This window comes from Epinephelus lanceolatus, chromosome 6 (assembly GCF_041903045.1).
Source record: "Epinephelus lanceolatus isolate andai-2023 chromosome 6, ASM4190304v1, whole genome shotgun sequence".
Taxonomy (NCBI): Eukaryota; Metazoa; Chordata; class Actinopteri; order Perciformes; family Serranidae; genus Epinephelus; species Epinephelus lanceolatus.
This window is the reverse complement of record NC_135739.1, coordinates 20,256,380-20,277,969: the sequence shown is the minus strand read 5'-3', so window position 1 is coordinate 20,277,969 and position 21,590 is coordinate 20,256,380. Positions and strand designations below refer to the sequence as shown.

Genomic DNA, 21,590 nt, shown 5'->3' with positions numbered 1-21,590 from the left:
GACTTTATGAGGCTTTCTTAAAACTTCTCGCCTACCTCACTATTCCCTTTGCATAATTAAGTAGAATATTCAAAAATATGGAAATGAAGGAGCTCCCAGGATTTGACTGATGGTCTTTGTGCCACCGAACTCTAATTATAGGCAAACCTTTGCATTTTCTGTTCTGCATTCGGCCACGGTTCATTAGCTCGGGTCAATGGGGGTCGATACAGTTAACTCTTCTGTTTAATGTCCAACTTGAGTCTGCTTTTCACGCCACGCTCAGCATTTGATCAAACCGGCGGAAGTCCTTATACCTGTTGTGCTTGCAGACACATTCAGGCACCGCGGTGTCCTTTAAAAGAAGACGTACGGCACAGAGCCAACTTTTGACAGCCATTACAAACTGCCACAGTGCCAAAGTGGGTGAGAGACACAAACTTGTGTCTGTGTTTATAGCTTAACTGATCCTCTTATTCCTGCTACTCCTCCAGTCTCTCTGCTCTGCCCTAATCTCTCCGGGGGTCTTACTGGCCCAGGATGACAAATGGGAAGGAGAGGCCAGCCAAGCGTGGGCTCTGTGGAGAGGCTCAGGCCAGGGGTCTCACTAAGCCCCCTCAGCTCCGCCCTGGATCATCTCTGACATGGCCTGCACTAACCCCAAGGATGCAGAGGCCACACATACTGCACACACAAACCCAGGTACGTATACAGGACACCACACATATACAGTTGTGAGCATACATACAGGGAAACACAAGAAGAGATAAACCTCTGATCAGTACACTGCACCAGATTGATTTGTCTCACAGACACATCTAGCTGCTCCCTTATATCACATGTGCACCCACACACACACACCTCCACAAAGTTGCTCCAACAATCCAGAGCAGGTATGTGAATGTCAGCTCCGTACTGGTGTCACCAGATAAAACCCAGCCAGCTCTATTTTAGTATACACAGTCCAGCTCAATAAGAGCATGTACTAAATGACTGCAATGTAATGAGTGGCTGTGCGGCTGTACTCAGAGCTGCGACTCTGACAGCGCATGAGAATGTAATGCATTGAAGCCCCCTTCTCTTCCCCCCTTCTCTCTCTCTAGCTCCATGCTCCTCTGCGCCCCACTGCCTCTCAGCCACGGGATCAGCTGCAGGCGCTAATGAAACGTCAGTCAGGTAATTGAGGCTCTGGTGGTGGCGGGCCAGCCAGGCAAGCAGTCTGCCTGTGTGGGTGATGACACCGGGATGCTAGCAGCTACAGGATCTCAGCAACCCCCCTATGAAACATCACAGGTACTGCTCCAGGACCCAGCGGGGTGGAAAACATTGCATTTATGCTGACATTTCCCCATGTCTTCCTGTTTGTGTTGGGGAGAAATTTGAGCGATGAGCGGTAAGGTGTGTACCGCTAAGTTGAGTCGTCAGCTCAACCAGAGATTGTTAACCAGCTTGGTGAAAGCTGCTGTTGGTGAGGAGGGTGTTCTGCCAGTAGCTCCAGCGAAGGAGTCAGAGGTTAAAATCCTTTGTTATTGCACCCCAGAGTGATGTTACCATCCCTGCCATCCGCTGACCTGCTCAGCACCCCCAGTGAGTTATGGGTAATGTTTAATTCCCCAGCCGTGACAGCTGTGGATCCGCATGGTAAATTGGATTTTTTTTTCTTTGTTAGAATTGTGCTTGTGCAGGTAAAGAGAGGGACATTCGCTGGCACTGGTTTGCCGAGGTAACTCTGTCACATATTGTTCGGAGGCCTCTCTATCTCTCACTGACAAATCAAATCAAAGCGGTTTGTTTCTGAGCACTGATGGTAGAACAGAGTGGAGCTGATGTGTCCGAACTGCTCTCATTTATAGTCAGCATGCAATCACAGCTCTGACCTGGACAGGCCACACTCTGCTCACCCCTGTGTGCCCCGCTTTCTTCATCATGTTAGCTCGGACAGACGATAAAATAAAAGTACGAATACACAGATACACACAGAAGCTGAGGACCAAACTGGGACATGCATACAGCTACTGTACTCTGCATGGTTTTACAAGTCGTTGTGTTGTCCATTCCCTGGTTTGGAAATCTTTCTTAACACATCGGAAAGCTGTACTAATTTGCTGTATGGGCGGGACAGGGGTGCAGTGCTTAGCATTGTCGCTTTACAGCAAGAGTTCCTGGTTCCTGGCTCCCTTCTGTGCGGAGTTTGCATGGGTTTTCTCTGGGTACTCCGGCTTCCTCCCACAGTCCAAAGACATGCAGGTTAATTGGTGACTCTAAATTGCCCGTTGGTGTGAATGGTTGTCTGTCTCTATGTGTCAGCTCTGTGACGGTCTGCCTCTCGCCAATGTCAGCTGGGGTAGGCTCCCACAACCCCCAGCAGGATAAGCGGTTACGGAAATGAATGAATGAATGAATTTGCCATATAGCCAGAAACACAGGTAGGTAAAGATAAATGTTTGTACCTGCCTGATGTTTCTCCATATCTGCTGCATATGTACACAAGTAACAACTCTTCATCTAAACCCACTTGGTTTGAATTTTGTACCACACAAGGAGATCTCTCCACCTAAAACGACTTTTTCCATTTCATCACCACCCTACCCCCATCCTTCCTTTCAAGGTAGGACACCTTGAAAGACAACAACACCTGACCGGAGATGTTCCCGAGAGCAGCACAGTACCAGAGAACAGGGAGTCTAGATTTAGTCCGCTCTACTCCACTCCACTCTCTTCTGCCTCCCCGGGGCTTTAATGTGGAGAGTGGACAGTGGGGTTAATGCCTAGCTGTAAGCACTGCTTAGTGCCAGTGATTGGGTTTGTGTTGCAGCAGGCCTTCCCCCACCAGCAAAGAATCCAGTGGAAATGACTTCCACTGTCCAGCCCTGTGGGCAATTGTGATTTTCCAACCTGCGGTTTCAACTCCCCTCCCCTTTGTTGCGGCTCAGTGTCCCAGAGGGCACAGGTGAATTTGATGTGGAACAATGATTAAAAGTTTTCTCCCTCAAGGTGACCTAAATAGGAGGAGGTGAAAGTCAAAGTGAGGGACATGGAGATGAGAGAGGGGCACGGAGGTGAAAGTCTGTTTTGGACCTTTGTTATGGCCCATATAGTGAGCGCTCAATCCTCAGCTTTAGCAGGAAATTATCCAGACCCTGTCCTTACACTACTATTGCACCAGTCCTGCCTCTTTCCCTTGTAGTAATCAGTGATTGTATGTGACATTATGGGTATGAAGCAGTGTGCCACAGCAAGGAGGCATCGACAATCTAATCATTGTCACATCAGTGATTACCTCAAGGCGTGATGTATTTGAACAGGGCTCTATCACATCTGCTATTACCTGCCTCTTCCTGCCTTATGTCCCTCAGTACACATCTTTTCTCTTAACTGTGTGTTCAATCACCACCACCAGCATCGCCTGCTGGTGCGGCCGAGCAACCCCTCGACAGTGACGTATGCCAGCGATTAGCCTGGATACAGTTCAATTATGATAAACAGCCAGCGCGCCTCTTAGGCCGTGATTAAAGCCTCAGCCTGGCCTTGATAAAGAGATCCCATCTCAATGCCATCACAACCACATTATAAGACACTCCGCTGTGGTGTTCTGCCTCATGCTTTTCACATCAGTGTTGCAGAACGTACACTGTAGCCTGGATGGAGCTCATGGCAGATGGAGCAAGATGGGAGCTGCTGAGGGTCTTTATCATTCACACATGGCTGGTGATGCATTCTTTGCCCACCTATTTTCAATTTAGACTAGTATTTATTAATAACCTCCACTTTCCTGAAGCCTATCTTACACGATACCTGCCATATAACTTAGGATGGGTTTAGATATTGAGAGATAGAGAGGGAGAGAGGAGCCCCAGTTTTTGATAAATGGATGAGCAGTGATGAAAAGAAGATATCAGAGGAGCATGAAAGGAGAGAGGGGGAGAGAGCAGAGCATTAATCCAACAGCAGGCTGGTGGAGAGAGGGAGCCAGAATGAGAGACAGAGAGAAAAGGGGGGACAGAGAGGGGAGGAGGAAGAAAAAGAAAGATAGCCTTTCGGCTGTGTTCTGTCAAGGGAGAAATTACACATTTACGGAGGTTTTTTCAAGCAACGACGGGTTCCATAGATCAAACCACTGGATTTATGAGCCAATTTTCAACATGAAATATAGACACAGAGAATCCATTTTACCCATGTTTACTTGCCTTCTCTTACTCTTTTCCTCTCTCTCTCAATCAAACGGCCTACAGTGCGGATGGGTTTACTCCTGTAACCTTAGAGAGCTTATTAGAGCTGTAAATTAAGGTGTTTTTATTGTGGTGGTGAAGCAGCATTTGGTGGATTGGTGTAGTGTTTTCACCTATAAGTTAAAAAGGGAGGCTTCTGAAGTTAGAGAGGATCATTACTTTAACAAAGATAGTTTAAAATCATGCTATTTTCTTTTGCCAAATCAACAAAATTCCACTTTGATTTTAAGGTAACATGATACGTTTTACCTTCATCTGCAAGTGACCATTGAATTGTTTTTGGTTTTAGACCAAGATATGTGATAAGAAACTTCAATTTAAAGTAATTTAGTGTTTGTATGCAAATTGCAGTGCCTGAAACACTGGGATTTTTGCAAAGTATACATCTTTATAGACATATAAATACACACAGAATATGCCTAGATCACACTACTCTCCTCTTCTGGGCAAACGTTTTCAGAATTTGCATAGAAATTAATGTCTAAGTAGGCTAAACGGCATAATTGACATGCAATTAGCAATATTATGGGGAGGGAACCTAATGAAGTTTCAGTGGCCGTGCCAACCAAAGAATGATCACTGCTTAATTATCATATTAATGAAGTCATTAGTTGTCACTTAACTTAGATGACAGGTAAGGTAAGAATGTCGTGATCCTACAATTTCCCCGGCAAATGTGTGTATTCAACACTAATTACCTCCACGATCTCATCTGAGAAAGAGTGTCGGACATTTGAGATGTGAAAGGTAGGCTGACGTTGCATAAACATGCATAGCACGAAGGAAGGAAAAAAAACAATGGGGTTTATTGAATCATTGACGAAAGCATCTTCAAGGTCACCTGAGGACAAACAACACAAATGAGCCCCGCTAGCTTAACATAAAGCACGGGCAGTAGATGGAAGTGTCGATGAGAGAGCGAGACGCACTCCAGGTCGAGAGGGAGCCAAGGGGGGTGGGGGGGGGGGGTTACTAAAGGCTAACACAAAAACACATTTCCAGTAAACACTATGGCATGATTAGGCACCAAAAAAACCTCAGATAGGTAAAATGAGCATTGAGGCTCGAGGTCCTCCCACTCCTAGAGTCTCTTCTTTCATTCCAATTCATTTCAATTACCCAGTCATTCCCACCTTCTTCCCCATGTCCCGATTAGCTCTGCCTGGCAATTTACAGTTGATCTTGCCTCATCTAAGGCTGAGCAATGGTGGAGGCAGGGAGACGAGCAGTAATGGAATGAAATGTCACTCAGTTGTTGCCTTTGTCACACAGATGCTCGGCAGGCCAGATGGGGAGAGCTCGGAGAGGTCTCCGTTGGTAGGTGAAAAGTTTTGTGTGTGTGTGTGTGTGTGTGTGTGTGTGTGTGTAGTCGGAGGTGCTTCTAACAGCAATGTGGTGTCCTGCTCCCCCAGTGTCCCTGTTGTCCAACCATAAAACCTGTGGGTGTCTTCACTGTGACCAGAGTAACTCGAACAGTCCCTTGTCCTCCACCGTGTACCAGCTGGTGCTCTCGTTCTCATCAAGGCTTCTTCACCTTTTTCACTGAAGATGAGCTGGATGCCGACTCTCTCCGTTTGCGCTGCAATGTGACAGACACAACAATCACATCAGGGTCTAACAAGGATCTCCTCCTCTTTCTGCATTCCTAACAGTCATGAGGGCATTGTACCAGTTTAGAATCAACAGCCATTTCTAAAACATGTCTGCCAAACTGCACAGCAAGCTGGAAATACATAGTGACTGCTGTTTAATAAATGACGGGATCACCATGTTTTAAAATGGCCTAGGTGAAGCAGGCAACAGACTTGCTTAAAAGGTGCAGCAAATTCTGTTTTCAATTCCAATTTTTTCTTATTTTTCACCCTTTTTTAACCAATTTGAAATCATCAGTTCTCGATGCCCTGTTGTTCTTGACACTGCTGGCAGTTGTGTCTCCAACCAATACAAGTTGTTTTTACCTGCACAGATCTTTATAATGAGAACGTACTCTGAGCATAGGCACACAAACCATCTTCTCAGATCCCGCCTATTTTCACACAGGAACCCAAGCCAACCTCAAGCCCCTTAAACACTGCCAGTTGAAGGTGGGAATGTCGTCCCATTATTCCACCTCGCCGTTCTGTATGAAAGGTACAACCACAGGATGGTGGGACAGAGTTGTCTTGCCTTTAAGCCAGCAACAGAGGTGGTAACAGTGTTAAATCAACGCCTATGTAAAAGGGACAGCCAGCAGGATAGGACCGGAATGACGTTTTTGATGACATGTTATTTGTATGACCAATCGCTGGGAGATTTAAAAAACAGCCTACAGCAGTTAGTAGCTAACTCAAGGATGAAAAACAGCAACTGAAAATGCCCACAAATTGGGGGAAACAATGAGGTTCAGGAACTCCTTAGCCTTCAACCAGAAGACCAGATCACCCGCCATGTAACAGTGATGGTACATGATTGTTATTGCTATGTTATGCCATGGTTGTTGTATAGAAAGCACTAAGTGACATGTATGTAATCATACTAGAGGCTGACGCTGTTTTAGCTACACGTCTCTTTTGCTTCCGGAGTTGGCATGCTATTTAAAATCACACACTAGGGCAGCATTATGCCAACGTTGTTTGGTTCTGTATAAAAAAAGCAAAGCTGAAATAATGAAGGGACTTTGTTGCAGCCTTACTGCAAGATCTCTGTGTAAAAGGGCTGCAAAGACTGGATCTCTCCCTGGGTTCCCACTCATTAACACTGCCAAGTAATGACTGAATGATAGGAAGACAACATCTGCTATCGGCTCCAGGCTTAAGTTGGCCAACATCACCAAAATGAGTGATTTTATATTACTCATCATCATTCAAATTTTTTTTAAGATAGAAAAATAAAGATAAAAGTCACGTCTCACAAACTTGAAACTTGCCCTGTTACAACTTGAGGTTTGACTGGGACTTGGTCCAAAAGACTTAAAAACAGCTCTAGTTGAAAGATATCTTCACCAAATTCTCAGTGATGGTTTTAAAGAGTTTGAGTCTACGCTGTGCAGACTTACTGAGTTGGGGGTAAGTGGTGCTCCTACAACATCAATGATTTGCTCCTTGGCTTCCACCTTGATGTCGTCTGCACTGGGCCAGGACGGAGCTTCACCCCCTGGGGTGGATGCTGTAGTGCTGTTGGTGGCATTGAGCTCTCCACCCTGTGTTGCGGCGGCTGGTCCGGCCCCTGTAATTCCACTCAGCCCGCCTCCGCTGCCGGCCTTCAGTAGGGCCTCATAACGATGACGCAGCATCTGTTGTTCGTATTCACAATTGCTGTGGGCCTGTTTCAGCTCGTACAGCAGCACCAGGTCGCTGCGCAGCTCATTGAACATCTGAACGATCTCCTCTGTGGGCATGGGGTTAAGATCTGGATCCACAAACAGAGGCAAAGGCAAAGATGAATGAAAATAAAATAAAAGACCTACTATATAAAAAAAATAAACACCACAAAACTTTTTTACAACTGTGAGGTCATCACAGTAAGTGGAAGATGATGGTGTAACCGATGCGTGCATTTGTCCCACACTGTTTGGTACAGGGCTTTTGATTCAGTATGCAATGTATAGTTGAAGCCTTCCTAGTCTGTCCAGTCCAGCAGGAAAAGTAGTATCTTTGGCGATCTAATTTAGAATCCTTATGTTGTAAGTCTGTTGCTGAAAAGAGTTCAAAACGGAAAACTTTACAATGTTAGCAGATTTTAAATACTGATCTATATCTTCACTTACCCACTCCTTGTTCCAGCAGGATCTGCTCAATGGCCTTGATCTTCTTCTGGCCTACTGAGCTTGGCAGTTTCATCTGAATCACACACACAAACACACAGAGACACACACACACACTGGGGGTATTAGGATAAACTGCTCCACCTTGGGGCTTTTAATTCGTATGAAATGCACTTCAGCGGGCCAGATCAAAATGTCTTTATCCACTGAACTCTGTCTGACTGATTAGCTAGAGGGGTACTCCACTTCTTTAGCCGTGCTAATGCATTTTCCATAGAGAGCGGCAGCTCCTCATCAGTCTTGAAGATGAATAAGAGTCCCCTTGCTAGGTCTTACAGATATTAGGGAGTCACTAACAGGATTAATCATCACGGTGCTAATGAGAGATAGCTTGCTCAAGTCAGACACTCTGGTTTCTCACATACATCAACTGCAGGGTCAAGCTTCAATAAAATAGTTTACATATTAGTGGCTCAAACAAAACTAAAGTGATGAATAAATGTCAGCACAGTGCGGCGATATCCAAGATCTTAATACAGAGCTAGGGGATCATTTCTTACTACTGTGGTTTCTTCTTTGATTCAGATCGTGTTTTAAGGCCCTCACTGGTATTCGAGAGCCAAGTTAAGTTTTAGATGAACATGTGCTTTAGAATACCCTTTTTGTAGTTTTAATACCTCAACAGGATCCAGCTATACTCACCCTCTGACTGCGCAGTGTGACTCCCGCTGATTTGAAGTCAGGGAACTTGATGCCTGCTGTCTCTGGAACAGCCTGAACAAAAGGAAATCACTGATAAGAGACAAGATATGACACTCCCTCTAAACATTAGACAGACTTTACATGGAAAAATATTCATATTATTATTGTGGGATAAATCAGGCCTTAATTTCACAAACTGAGCGCCTTCAGTTTCTTTAGGAAAAAGCTGTTCCATCAAAAGAATATAAGATGTTTAACACAAAATATTGAGACTGAGCCAAATCTTCATTACTTCAGTGTACTACTGCTTTGAATAGGCACTATAATGAGGTTGACAGCTGTGCCATCTCAATAATAAAAGGACGCTCCAATTTACTGGTGAACATTTCTCAAGCACAAACGATTGGCTTGCGTTTTACTTCGCTCTTTTTGTATGAGTCCACATCGTACCGGTTTTTCTGTTTCTCTTTTTTGTGGGAGCTTCTTCTTGGAAACTCTCTTTTCAGCTCGTCTTAACTCTGTGGTTGTGTCAGCTGCTTTAATGAGTTTCTGCAGATCCTGAGTCTTCTTCTCGCGCTCCTTCTTTCTCGTCTCAATCTTCCTTAGCTCCTGAATAAGATATTCCTCTTCTGCCACCTGCAGGAAATACAAGAGAAGTGCGATCTTAATATTTAAAGGACAGGCATCTCACAAGCTTTGGCAATATCTTCTTGTTGTTTTTCCACACTTACTGCATTAATATCTGCAATATTTAAGTTATGAAAGCTTAACAACAGCACAAGAGTCAAAATCAATCTAGAAAATGACGCACTTGTTCAGGTGTGCGATTGAAGAGCTTGTCCAGTTGCTCTTTACGACGTCTTTCATGGCCGGCATCAAAGATGTAGATCTTGGGTTCTGTCCCTGTAGCTGCGCGGACTTTGGTCAGCTTACCACAAATACTATAATACCTTTCTTTCAGGTCCTCCACAGAACGTTTCTGAAAAGCATAAATGGGAGAATGTCATCACAAATATGTTCCTTACCTTATAGCCTTAAGATTTTTTGCAAATACCCTCAGTGAAAGGGAATGTGAATACTGTAGATGAGTGACTGAGTAATTACTCTGTATTGCTGGTGGTCGTAACGGTCATGGACGACAACAAAGCGCAGATCAAAGCGCTTGCACAGGTCAAACAGGTGATCTGTCTCTGCTTTAGTCCAGCCATCGTCATGGAGATGTATCTGATACTCCTGCTCAGAGTACACTGGTACCTGCACTGTCTATAAAGGGAGGCAGAACAGAGAGAATACAGTGAATCAGGATGAGTGACTGAAAGAGTAATTCAGTTATGTATACATGTGGTATATATTTGAAAGTGGGGGAGATGACAGAAGATTGGTAGCTGTAAAAAACAGTCCTTTTAAGTTTGTATTTAATAAGTGGTCAGACTAAAGAGGAGAATGCAGTGATCCCTACTTTGTTGAAGCGAGCAAAAGGGTAGTCCTTGCCCTCCTCTGCCACACGTCTCCAGTGGTGGAATATAGCCCCATCCCTGCGAGCTGGGTTGGTGAAGGGCATCCACTTCCAGGGACGCACCTTTTTACAGCCCAGCTTGGCTTTGACTGTCCTGTAGCCCTGAGTAGTATCGCTAGGCAGCAAAGGGGGTGCATCTCTGGGGATTCACAGGGAAAACAAGCCTTGTTAAAGCAAAATATGTGAAAATCTCCTTTATCGATTTTGTTACCTAACCAGCTCAATTTGGATATCCAGCACATACAGATACAGGACAAAAATACATAAATAAGCATGTTTGCAGTATGACAAGTGTGTCAGGGAGCCCAAAAGCAGGGCTACACAATATAAAGCAGATTGTTAGCTTTGAAAATTCCTAGGAGAGGCATTGTACAAAAGAAGCTGAAACATAATGGCAATTAGTATCATTTTTTCTCTTCCTTTTCTGAATTTATGTTGAACACTTAATCTACACAGATGAAGAAGCCATTACCACATCTCCCTTTACTCGTTAATCTTACCAGCTGCATGAGTAAGTAAAGCAGTTACAACACACAGGACTTGAGTCAAACCCTTAAGGGTAATTCAGCACATGTACTGAATAGAAAATCAAAAAGAGACCATACTTTTTATCCGAATAGAGCAGAGCATAGACCTCTCGGTGCATCCCCTCTGGTCTCTTGAAGGTCAGCGTTTCTGTTGTCTTCTTGCTTTTTTTCTGAAACAGGTGATGGAGAAATTATTTACCTCGAGAATACTAATAATTCTCGCAGACACATGATGGCAACACAAATTAAATTTTCAGTTTTGTGTAACTTAATTGTGTCCCACAGCCTGTGTAACTCATTGCATATTGGGGCATATTGGGACATATTGGAAAATAACACGGGTGACTTGTGAATACAGGGACAGGAATCATTATGAGTATCTTATTATTGTCCCTCACCTTGTCTGAGTTGATGAGGTCTTTCTTGCTGATGGGACCGTCATTTTCTCCTCCGGCCAGCTCCAGAATATCCCTGACATCAGCACCAGTAGCCATGACTTTATATGTTGTAAATTAACGCTTGTAACAGCCTGCCAGACGTAAATACTGTTCATTCATTCACAGGCGCTCGTTCAGTGAAGCGGTAACGTTATCTCACGAATACGTTCCTAGCTAAAGGCTAACGCTAACGTTGTCATGTCTACGCTACGTTAACTTTACATAGAGCCGCAAACATTCAAGTAACGACTGTGTAAGATTTGTTTTCGTAATATTATCCTATACGTTTCTGATATACATGAAAGTTACACAGACAGTTAGTAAGAATATTCACAAGCTATTGTTAAGGCTAGGTGAGTGGCAAGAGTGGCTAACGGCTAAACCGATGCTACTTCCGCCCCGGCTGAAGTCGCTGTCATCTAATCTGTAGTCGACTGTCGCCCCCGTGAGGTCTGGCGGTGCATTGCAGCTTCTTCTTCTTCTTCTTCTTCTTCTTCTTCTTCTTCTTCTTCATGACCACATTAATACATAGACATATATACATTATATTATATGCATTAATAGCTTTCTGTGTCAGTCCTCAGTGTTTTAAATTACAGTTTGATTTCTATGGTGGAAATGGTGGATATTGGGTTTCCTTTCAGACCATTTACATTTATGGATGAAAAACTAACTATATATCATGAGATGGTTTAAAATAAAGACATAACTTCTGTCCATGTCATTTTTCCATAATAAAAAAATTACATATCCTTCTTGAAAAGAATACTTTTTTTAATGAGACTAAAAACACCAGCGTGGTTCATAAAATCATAAAACAATCACTCTAAAAACCTTTAAATGATAAATCACGGGTCTTGTTTTACCTTCTTCATTATAAAACATGGAATAAGCATAGAAAATTAAATTGGTGCAAGTCCAGTTTGATATAAATCTTCAAATTATGCTTCAGTTACAGGAACCGAGTAACACATTTTGATATGTAGTACAGTATCATACTAGTCTATGAAGAGTAGTGCTATTCATATCAAGGAAGTTTATGGGAGACATATTTAGGTTAAAGCTAAAGGAATGTGAAAAAGAGAGAAGAGACAAAGTGATTCATATCAGTTTGTCCATATGATATAAAACAGTCAAAAATGTTATTTCTTTTAACATGTTTTTTTCGTTGTTAATTGTTAAGATTTTTTTTGGTTGTTTGTTTTAGAGAATTGAAGGAAAGCAGAATAACATCAAGGTTTATGTAAGACCTTTTTTTAGCCAGTCAGCATCATCATTACAGGTAAATCATCCTACTTTTTCTCAATATCTAAACTGACAGGTGACAGAGAAAGATAAGTGACACCCCTGTTCAAGCAGTATGTATCAATTAGGTGCAGTAAAGCACTGTTCTCCGGAGACTGCTATGTAAAAATCAAAATATGCACAAAATAGGTGCTAAAAGTTGAGAATCAAAAGTCACTGTGTGCTCTGATGTAAATCTTAGTATGTTGTGATTCCTCACCAGGCTATCATACAGCACCCCAAAAGGTAGCTTTTTGCCCTGATCTTTTGAGCTATTAAGTCTATATACAGTACACATCATAAACAGGCTATGGCTGAAGACCATCTCTCCAAGCCAATATTGAAAATCACTGGGTCAAAATTGATCTAAAATTGGGTTATTGTTTTCCATATTACACTGGGGTTATTTTCCCAACTTAAATATGACTATTTTGACCCTGTATTTCAAACAATAAGCCCAAGTTTTACCTTGAAAATGTCAAATATATTCATCTAGTTCTACAAAACAATGTGCACATGAGCTTCAAAACAGCAAAAAGGAGGCACATGACAATGACTGCCGGTGAATTGTGACATTTACGCCATTTATAGCACTTAAAAAAAACAACCTCAAAACACAATGCATTTTTTATTTGATACAAATTTTAAAAGGAACCTACAGTCATTTTTAAAACCCATACACATTATTCCTATGATCTCAGACAGTTCATTAATATTAGAAAAAAAACAACTCTTCCCCAAATCCAGGAACTAGAGTGCTAAAACTCAAATGTGTGATGTCGTAAGTCATAAAGTCTGGAGCTGCATCACAGATAATGAAGTGGGAAAGATGTTATATGACACTGGGAGCACCCAGGGGAATGTTTTGAGTATATAGGTATTTTCTGCTTGAGAACTGGAAACACCACAATAGAATAAAGCTCATTTTGAGATTTATATACTCCCATTCAGCTTCAGACTTTATGACATCACAAGCTGAAACTTACTTCTCTGTTTTCTAGCTTTGAGAGAGAGAGTAGCTCATGTTAGCTCACAAAATAACATATTGGAATTCTTAATATTGTTGGTATTCCCCTTTAATCTTCTAGCATTTATCTGTCTGCATTCCGAGCACTTTTAATTTGAAAATCCTCTTTGTGCCGTGACCACTTTTACTTTTAAAGGACACACCGGAAGTCATCCTTAGATTTAAAATTCCCAGCATTCGTTGTTCCTGCTCACACTAGTTCTCTCTCCGCCATTTTCGTTGGCTGGTGTCGCAGAGGTGGTCCGTGCTATCATTTTTTTTTTACCAAGAAGACGATTCGCTTGTTAATATCAACGAAGATAGTCTAATATAACAGTTTGATTAAGCAAGATAATAACTGCGCAACAAGATGTCTACCGAGCAGACCGAAAATACGAACGTGACCGAGAAAGCAGGCCAGCAGGCGCCTCCGCCGCAGCAGCAGCAGACGGGGCAAGTCCATTCATCGAGGTTCCTTTGTTGGCGCTTGCAACATAGCTAATCACAGAGTTAGCCGCAATTATTTAGATCCATGAATGTCGTGCTTCGACCAGTCTCTCGTGAAAATGTTATATTAGTTGTATTCTTATGAGGCAATCATAGATGAAGGCCCAATGTGCATTTAAAGTTTGTTATAAAGCTGTGCGGTTATCCTCTGTTGGAGGTGTGTGTTTGGGACCCGTCTATTTACCGGAAGAACCCACCCATTTTACCGAACATAGAGTATCTTAAGTTCAGAAAGCTACTTTTTAAATGTAAAATAAGTAAGTGTTTTATTTTCCATTTGAAGGCATATATATCTAAATATACAAAGTAATATAACGTTATTTCACTAACGTAGCTGTAATTCAGGCCCACTACGTCCAAAGAGCGGCCTGGTCATGCGGCTTTAGTGCGAGTGTGTCGATGGCTAACAGTTGCAGACTTCCATTACAGCTTAGTGCATTGAAATTGTTTCTGCATAATACCTTTTTAACACGTTTTGGTAGGATCAGTAGGTGTAATACTGAGTTGTAACTCAAGTATTTAAATCTTTTTTGAGAAAAAGTTAATGAAAAGCTTTGGCCCTTCTGAAGAACAATGAATGAGTGGAAGTCCAAATGGTGCAGCCTGTGTTATGGTATTAAGTATTTTACCTTGTAACAAATAGCAGCCAGGTACCACTAAATGTGCCTGCAGTAAAATTACTTACAGTTAAATGTCCCCAGAAGCTGTTTTTCTAGCTTTTGATTTCACGCCTGGTAATCTAATCATGCTTAATTCTTTGCATATGTGGGCTTGATTATAAAAGCATTTGATTTAATCATTGTTAACTTATGTCTTTATACAGAGAAGTGAATGGGAAAGCCAAGCATGAGCCCAGTTCCAGCAGGAAGGAGAGGCCCCAGAAGAGAGGTGGAGGCGGTCGCTATGAACCCTATGGAAACGTGAACAAACGATACCGCGTGTTTGTCAGCAACATACCATACGATGTCAAATGGCAAGCTCTTAAAGACCTGATGAAAGAAAAAGGTAAGGTTTATGGATAAGGGATAGACTGAGTCAACTTTGGACATGATTAAATAAAGATGCAGCATCCAGGGTCATTTTGTTGACCTCTGCTGCTCTGAAGGGCTTTTGGGAATTTGTGCAGACCCTTAAGTTGTACAATGTTGCTTGATCTCGTGGGAGATATCTGGAACAAAGGTTTTGGACGAGGTCCCTCTCATTTGTCTGTCAACAAAGGAGTTGCTGCAGACTTGCACAAGTGCTTTGAACCTGGATGTTATACTGAACATTTATTCTCCATCGAGATTACTAAAACCTATTGTGGTTTTGTGAAGTGCGGGTTGTACATGTTTAAAGCCGTCCATTACTGTGAAAACCCCATGGCTTGGTATCATGAGTGGCATATTGAGATGCTTTTCCCTGAAAAATGATGAAAAAACGTACAGTACATCGCCGCAATGTAATGACTTTGCCCAGAAACAAGGGACGAGTTGCTCTCAGTTGTAACATCTAAGTAATGGTAAAAACCTGAGCTCTCATGATTTATAAATAATTAAAAATTTTGGAGACCTGTCAAATGATATCATTTGTGATGCAGCAACCTTCAGCAGGGATTACCCTTAAGTTATCTTAAATGTGCAATATGGGTTTACATGTGCTGTTACTCATGTGAAAGTACTTGTAGTTATGGGGTATTGGAAAGTGTTTGATGTATTAAGTAATGCATCTCATTGGCATTTTCTTGAAGTTAAAGCATGTGTTAAGAAAGGTACAATCCTTTTTCAGAAGGAGAGCCTGGTATTCGTTGTATTACAACTGACTGGAGTTAAATTGCATTTTCTCTTTTAGGTGTGACCTTGACAAGCAAATGTTTTCTCAGCAGATCTCCATGTTGTGCCAAACACGGCTATGCGTTGGGGATTTCTTTGGGGTACAGGTCTACAAAATGAAGCAACTTCTTATGCACTGTCCTTGTCTCTAGAGGTTTGGTCACTGATGTCCATTCGTTGAACAGACACGTGATCTGGAACGCAGGCGTGGCTGTGGTCGACGCTGAATCAAAATTCTGATTGTGCGCTTAAGGAACAGGTCCTCTTTAAGAACAGGTTTGCAGTTAGATAAGTTTCTCTCACCTAAGAGCTTGCATTCATTAGGATTATGGTTAGTTTTCAAGCTGTAGGTGTCCTCATAGGCTCAGTTGATGGGCGAGTGAATGGATGCATCGGCCTGATGTTTAAAATGGCGACATTTCACAAAGTATGCACAGGTTTGCAATGAAATGGACTGAGGTATTGAATGGGTTTTGCCTACTAGAAATTTTTGGGTTAATTTTCTTAAGGTAGAAGGTGGTGTTCACGGCATTATATCCAAATAGGCAGGCTGATGGCCATCTCAACAGTTGTTGTCCTCAGTCTATTGCTTCTGGTGCTTCGGGAATTCCAACAAGGACAGGCTAAGAAGTCTTACTTTTTTTTTTTTTTAAAAGACCCAAGCTTGCTTTTTGTAGACCTGTACCATATTGTGCTGCTGCTGAGGTGCTGGGGGAAGGCGCAGGACTGGCAGTCTGAGCTCACTGTCACCGGCCACCCTACTTTTGTGTCTGCTCTAAACCCCCATTGTTCTCTCGGCTTCTCTCCCCTTGGTGTGTGTCGTCTCTGGAATCTGATTTGTAGTGGGTGAGGTAACGTACGTGGAACACTTAATGGACGCAGAAGGCAAATCGAGGGTAAGTGCAAATACATACAAATAAAACATGAATAATCCTAGACAAACCTGTGTTTGTCAGCTTTGGTGTCTTTATTTTCATTGTTGGGAATTTTTAAGCTTCAGAAACCTGGTGGGGTGTGTGAGATGTTGACATGCCGGAGGTGTGTTTTATCTGGTGTCGTTTGTGGCACTGGCTTGAGGTCATCCCGAGGGTTGATGCCCTTTCAAAAGGACTTCAGCTTTGTAGCCAATCCTGTGGGATTGCAGTATCTGACAATGTCCCTTTGGTTGCTGGATTTGCTCCTCGTGAACTAAAGGGGTCTAGTCTGCAAGAGGTTGTTACAAGGCTGTTAGATGGTCGTAAAATATAACTCATTCCGTAGAACTGCTTCACTGGAAATGTTACCTCCAATATCTTAGTTGCGGGGAATCCTATCTCCCTGGATTTTCTGCCTTTTGGATGTTGGGGAAAAATACGCCGTAATATTCACCAGACTTGTCTGCATTGTGGTAGTGACTGAGAAAAAAAATGTGAGATGTCAAAATTGTAATTTTATTTGGAAGCACAGAGTTGTGGCCAAGGCTGTAGGCTTGTGTGATGAATTTTTGATTGTGCATGAAATTCTTTATTTTACTTGCATTTTGTGTCAATTTCAGCTTCTATTATAACCATTGCTTTTACTAATTTGAATTATTGTTTACTCCTTTTGGTGCGGCCTGTTCTGATGTCTTCAATCAACAAAGGGTTGTGCGTAAGTAGTCTCTATTTATCTATTATAATTTTCAATTGTTTGTGTCAGTGCTTCTCAGATTAACCAAATAGAAATGTTGCTATCCTATTCATGTTAACCAAGCAAAAACACATGCACCAGTGTCCATGTTAAAGACAGATGTTTGGAGAGGGTAGTTGTTAAAAATCTGAGTTTGTTTATTTAGCTCTCTCACAGGATATACTGTATATCTCTGTCAGTGTTGTTGAGTTTAGGACCGAAGAGCTAATGAGGAAAGCAGTGGAGAAGGTCAACAAGCACAACCTCAATGGACGACCCCTAAAAGTGAAAGAGGTAGGCCACAGCAAAAATGAACAGAAAGACAAAGACCGTAAAATGTGAGTTGCTGGTTTTTCTGAGTCATGTGTTCATGCTTTTTTGCCCAGGACCCTGATGGTGTGATTGCTCAAAGAGAAATGAACAAGAGTCAAGGTGGAGGCCCTCCAGGAGGCCACGGCGGGATGGGAGGAATGGATCGCATGAACATGGATCGAATGGGCCCTGGACCAACTGGACCCATGGTCAATATTCCTCCTAGCCTGATGAACAACCCCAACATCCCCAATGAGATCATCCATGGTCTCCAGGCTGGCAGGATTGGCAGCACTGTCTTTGTGGCTAATGTGAGACTTCCAGAGTTTTCCCATTGATTGTTTAACTTTGCAAAAAAAAAGTACGTAGAAAGTATAGAATTAAGTCATATGAAGAGAGGCAGAAAATAGATTTTAGAAATTGCAGCTACTAAAGAAGTGGTGGTTTATTTGATTAAAATAACATTCCTGAATAATGGTTTCAACATTTAGCTGTAAATTTAATCAGTATTATTGTTTGCAAGAAACCTTAGTTAAGTCTGACGTGTCTTTTTGCCTTAACCTGTAGATGGAACAAGTAACCACCCCTAAAATTGTGTCTTGTGCCTACAGCTTGACTACAAGGTTGGCTGGAAGAAGCTGAAAGAGGTATTCAGCATGGCGGGCATGGTGGTGAGGGCCGACATTCTGGAGGACAAGGATGGGAAAAGCAGAGGCATGGGCACAGTGACATTTGATATGCCTATTGAAGCAGTCCAGGCTGTCTGTATCCTTTTCAAAGTGTTTGATTGGGAATCCCTTTGTGTTTTGTGTCCACAGAATGTTAATTCAATAGAATCTCATTGATTCAAAATGTCTCTGGTACACTTTCCTTAATGATTTCACAGCTATGTTCAATGGGCAGCTGTTGTTCAACAGAGTCATGCACGTCAAACTGGTAAGTTGATTGATCCTCACTGTACATTGGATCACACAGTGATTGCAGTGCATTGTCTAAATGTATTTTTTGGCTTTTCTTCAGGATGAGAAATCCCTGCCCAAAGATTTTGGACCACCCGACAACAGGTCTGCTGCTCTTCCCCGTAAGTATACATGTAGTTTTTTTTTTCACTGGGGTAAAAACAATAAAAAATAACAAATGCCCTATTAATGAGTATAAAATCAATTGAATTACGTATAGGATCGGTCAGTGTTATAATCTCAGTATCCTGCAAGTAAATTTAGTTCCTTCAGTTTGGTGCAGAACTACACCAGTGACATTTGTTTTGGGTGAAGAGTGAAAACACCCAGGTAGCAACAGTTACACCATTTGCCACTCATAATAAAGTAAATACCTGCGGTATTGATAACGTAGATATGAGTTTTTTGTTGTTGTTGTTTTTTTTTTTGTTTAGACATTTCCTATGTAGACTGTTTTCATACCGTAACCATTTTCTTTGCTCAGGTGGCCTGAGTGGTATTGGTTTGGGACTTGGACCTGGTGGTCAGCCCATTGATGCTACCCAGCTCAACAGAGGAGGTGGTGGTGGTGGAGGAATGGGCAACATGGGCCCTGGAGGTAACCAGCTCAAATGTTTTGTTTAACTCTTCAATTAAAGACACCTGTAAAAAAACTGGGGCTTATCATTACTCTTGTTACTTGTAGGAATGGATGGCATGGGCTTTGGCAACATGGGAGGTCGTATGGGAGGCGGTGGTGGCAGCGGAGGAGGTATGTTCTGAAGGTCTTTAAGTAGCTTGGTTGGTTAAGTATTTACCCCAACTTCTGCATTTACTGTTAGAGCCAACAACACTTCCTGTAGCTGAATCATTTGAGACACTTTCCACAGTTCATGGTATAATTCAAGTACCTGAAACTGTTACTGGGAAACATTTGCGACAAGTTTTTAACTTGGTTACAAATTGCTTAACAGTCGGAGTGCAGCAAAAATTCTATTTGTATAAGTAATAAATTATATTTTACAACCCAGATCCTGCATCATAAAGGCCTGAGATATCCATACCCAGCCTGTCCATCTAGTTCTGTTTGCACCCTCATTAAGACTTTTCTTTTTGTTCCAGGAATGGACAACTTCGGAGGAATGAACAACATGGATCGTTTTGGCTCTTCAGGAATGGGCAGAATGAACGGTAAGGAGAGATTTTAAGATGTATTAAACACTCCAAAGCAAGCGTGGAACAATCTCACGTTTGCTGGCTATTTCTAATGGTTTCATCTCTTGCATTGTCAGAGATGGACCGTGGGATTGGTGGTGCTTTTGACAGGGAGTTTGGGCGAAATGAAATGGGAATGTCTCGCAATAGTTTTGGAGAGTCCTTTGAAAGAGGAATGGGTTAGTATTTTAAGGATTTTGTTGGAAATCCCTGTGATTGGCCTCATCTGTTGTAATGCTCGCCTTTTCTAAGACAGTTGCTGCAACCTTTTATTTATTGTTTCTTTTATTAATTTGCTTGTATAGGAAACTCCATGGGTATGGACCGAATGAGCTCCGGAATGGACCGCCTGGGAGCCAGCATTGACCGCATGGGTGGGATGGATCGGATGGGCATGGACAGGATGGACCGCGGGTCTGACCTGGACAGGCTGGGTTCTGGGTTCGACCGGATGGGCTCAGGGATGGACCGGCTGGGGCCCAGTATGGACAGGCTTGGACCTGGCCTGGACCGTATGAGCTCCAGCATGGACCGCCTTGGCCCAGCTGGGTTTGACCGCTTAGGCCCGTCTGGTTTGGATCGCATGGGTTCTGGCCTGGACTTTGGCTCCCCGATGGGTATGGATCGCATGGGCAACACCGGGCTTGACAGAATGGCCAGCAGCTTCGACCGCATGGGCTCTGCCGGAGGACTTGACCGCTTCTCCGCCGGTGGCCTTGACCGCATGAGCTCTGGCATGGATCGGATGGGATCTGGAGGTGTTGGTGGCCAGTTTGATCGCTCTGCTGACATGGATCGTGGATTTGGTGGTAATTCCTTTGGTGGAGCTGGAGGGGCTGGAACTGGAGGAGGCAATATCAGGAAGGGATGTCAGATCTTTGTCAGAAATGTAAGTATTTATCTGCAGTGTAGTTGGGCTTTAATTAATTTGAGTATCTTTTCTCTCATTCTCTCTAATTAATTTTGAATCATTTTTGTTTTTCAGCTGCCATTTGACTTCAACTGGAAGATGCTTAAGGACACCTTCAACACATGCGGTAAAAGCATCCATAGTTTGTTCATAAAAGATAAATTATTGTATGCATTTTTACATTTAAATGACTGAACATTGATACTCTTCCCTCTGCAGGCATGGTTCAGTATGCTGATATTAAGATGGAGAACGGCAAGTCCAAGGGCTGCGGCGTGGTTCGCTTCGACAGCCCTGAAACTGCTGAGCGTGTCTGCCGGACCATGAACGGCTACCGGCTGAACGGAAGAGAAATTGACGTTAGGATTGATAGGAATGCATAAATTATGAGTCTGGGGGCGCACATATCACGTTTCATTTAGTCCCGGATGTCCAAATGCTCTGTATCATCTGACTTGCTCTTCAGCATATTCATATTATATGAATAGGTTTGGTAGATATTTGTAACAGTGAAAATGTTATTTTAGTTAGTGATTTGTCCCAGTGAACGTGTTTTAGTTTTTGCTTTAAATTTTACTTTATTTTTTAGAGACCAAATTTTTAATTCTTTTTTTTCCCTGTCATGCTTCACCTGTCATTGCCTTTATTCTATAAGGTGTTTTGATAAATAAACCTCAGTATTTGAAATGCTTTGTTGGGTTTTTTGTGTTACTGCATTGCCTCTCAAGTAGGCTTGTCAATGAACAATTAAGGTCATCAACTAAAATCTTTCACGTGCGAGAGTAGTCACGTGTTCTTAACATTTAATGACCCTGTAGTAATGATCAG

At 42.5% G+C, this 21,590-nt stretch overlaps 4 protein-coding genes across 5 annotated transcripts in view; 3 read left to right on the top strand and 1 right to left on the bottom strand.

The window, feature by feature from the left end:
* Positions 1-21,590, top strand: part of lsm7 (LSM7 homolog, U6 small nuclear RNA and mRNA degradation associated) — a 284,833-nt gene that overhangs the window by 43,571 nt on the left and 219,672 nt on the right. The window lies entirely within an intron of this gene.
* On the bottom strand, positions 4,996-11,541 carry dmap1 (DNA methyltransferase 1 associated protein 1). Its single transcript, XM_033620764.2, has 10 exons — positions 11,094-11,541; positions 10,774-10,865; positions 10,112-10,307; positions 9,757-9,915; positions 9,464-9,631; positions 9,103-9,288; positions 8,653-8,724; positions 7,954-8,026; positions 7,243-7,595; positions 4,996-5,787 (listed from the first exon to the last, which is right to left on the bottom strand). Exons 1-10 carry the CDS (start codon positions 11,187-11,189, stop codon positions 5,728-5,730), a joined length of 1,455 nt encoding a protein of 484 aa, XP_033476655.1. The 5' UTR covers positions 11,190-11,541; the 3' UTR covers positions 4,996-5,727.
* LOC144463670 (heterogeneous nuclear ribonucleoprotein M-like) lies at positions 13,579-16,713 on the top strand. The gene is made up of 3 exons (XM_078168794.1): positions 13,579-13,875; positions 14,753-14,934; positions 16,584-16,713. Exons 1-3 carry the CDS (start codon positions 13,793-13,795, stop codon positions 16,658-16,660), a joined length of 342 nt encoding a protein of 113 aa, XP_078024920.1. The 5' UTR covers positions 13,579-13,792; the 3' UTR covers positions 16,661-16,713.
* LOC117253949 (heterogeneous nuclear ribonucleoprotein M) lies at positions 17,230-21,449 on the top strand. Of its 2 annotated transcripts, XM_033621857.2 has the most exons (13): positions 17,230-17,369; positions 17,588-17,681; positions 17,774-18,010; positions 18,311-18,464; positions 18,586-18,635; positions 18,720-18,780; positions 19,143-19,256; positions 19,344-19,409; positions 19,760-19,828; positions 19,930-20,031; positions 20,158-20,741; positions 20,838-20,889; positions 20,982-21,449. In XM_033621857.2, the coding sequence occupies exons 2-13, from the start codon at positions 17,616-17,618 to the stop codon at positions 21,143-21,145; spliced, it is 1,719 nt and encodes a 572-aa protein (XP_033477748.1). In that variant the 5' UTR covers positions 17,230-17,369; positions 17,588-17,615; the 3' UTR covers positions 21,146-21,449. The 2 variants fall into 2 exon arrangements, with proteins under 2 accessions (XP_033477748.1, XP_078024916.1); XM_078168790.1 differs by lacking the exon at positions 19,930-20,031.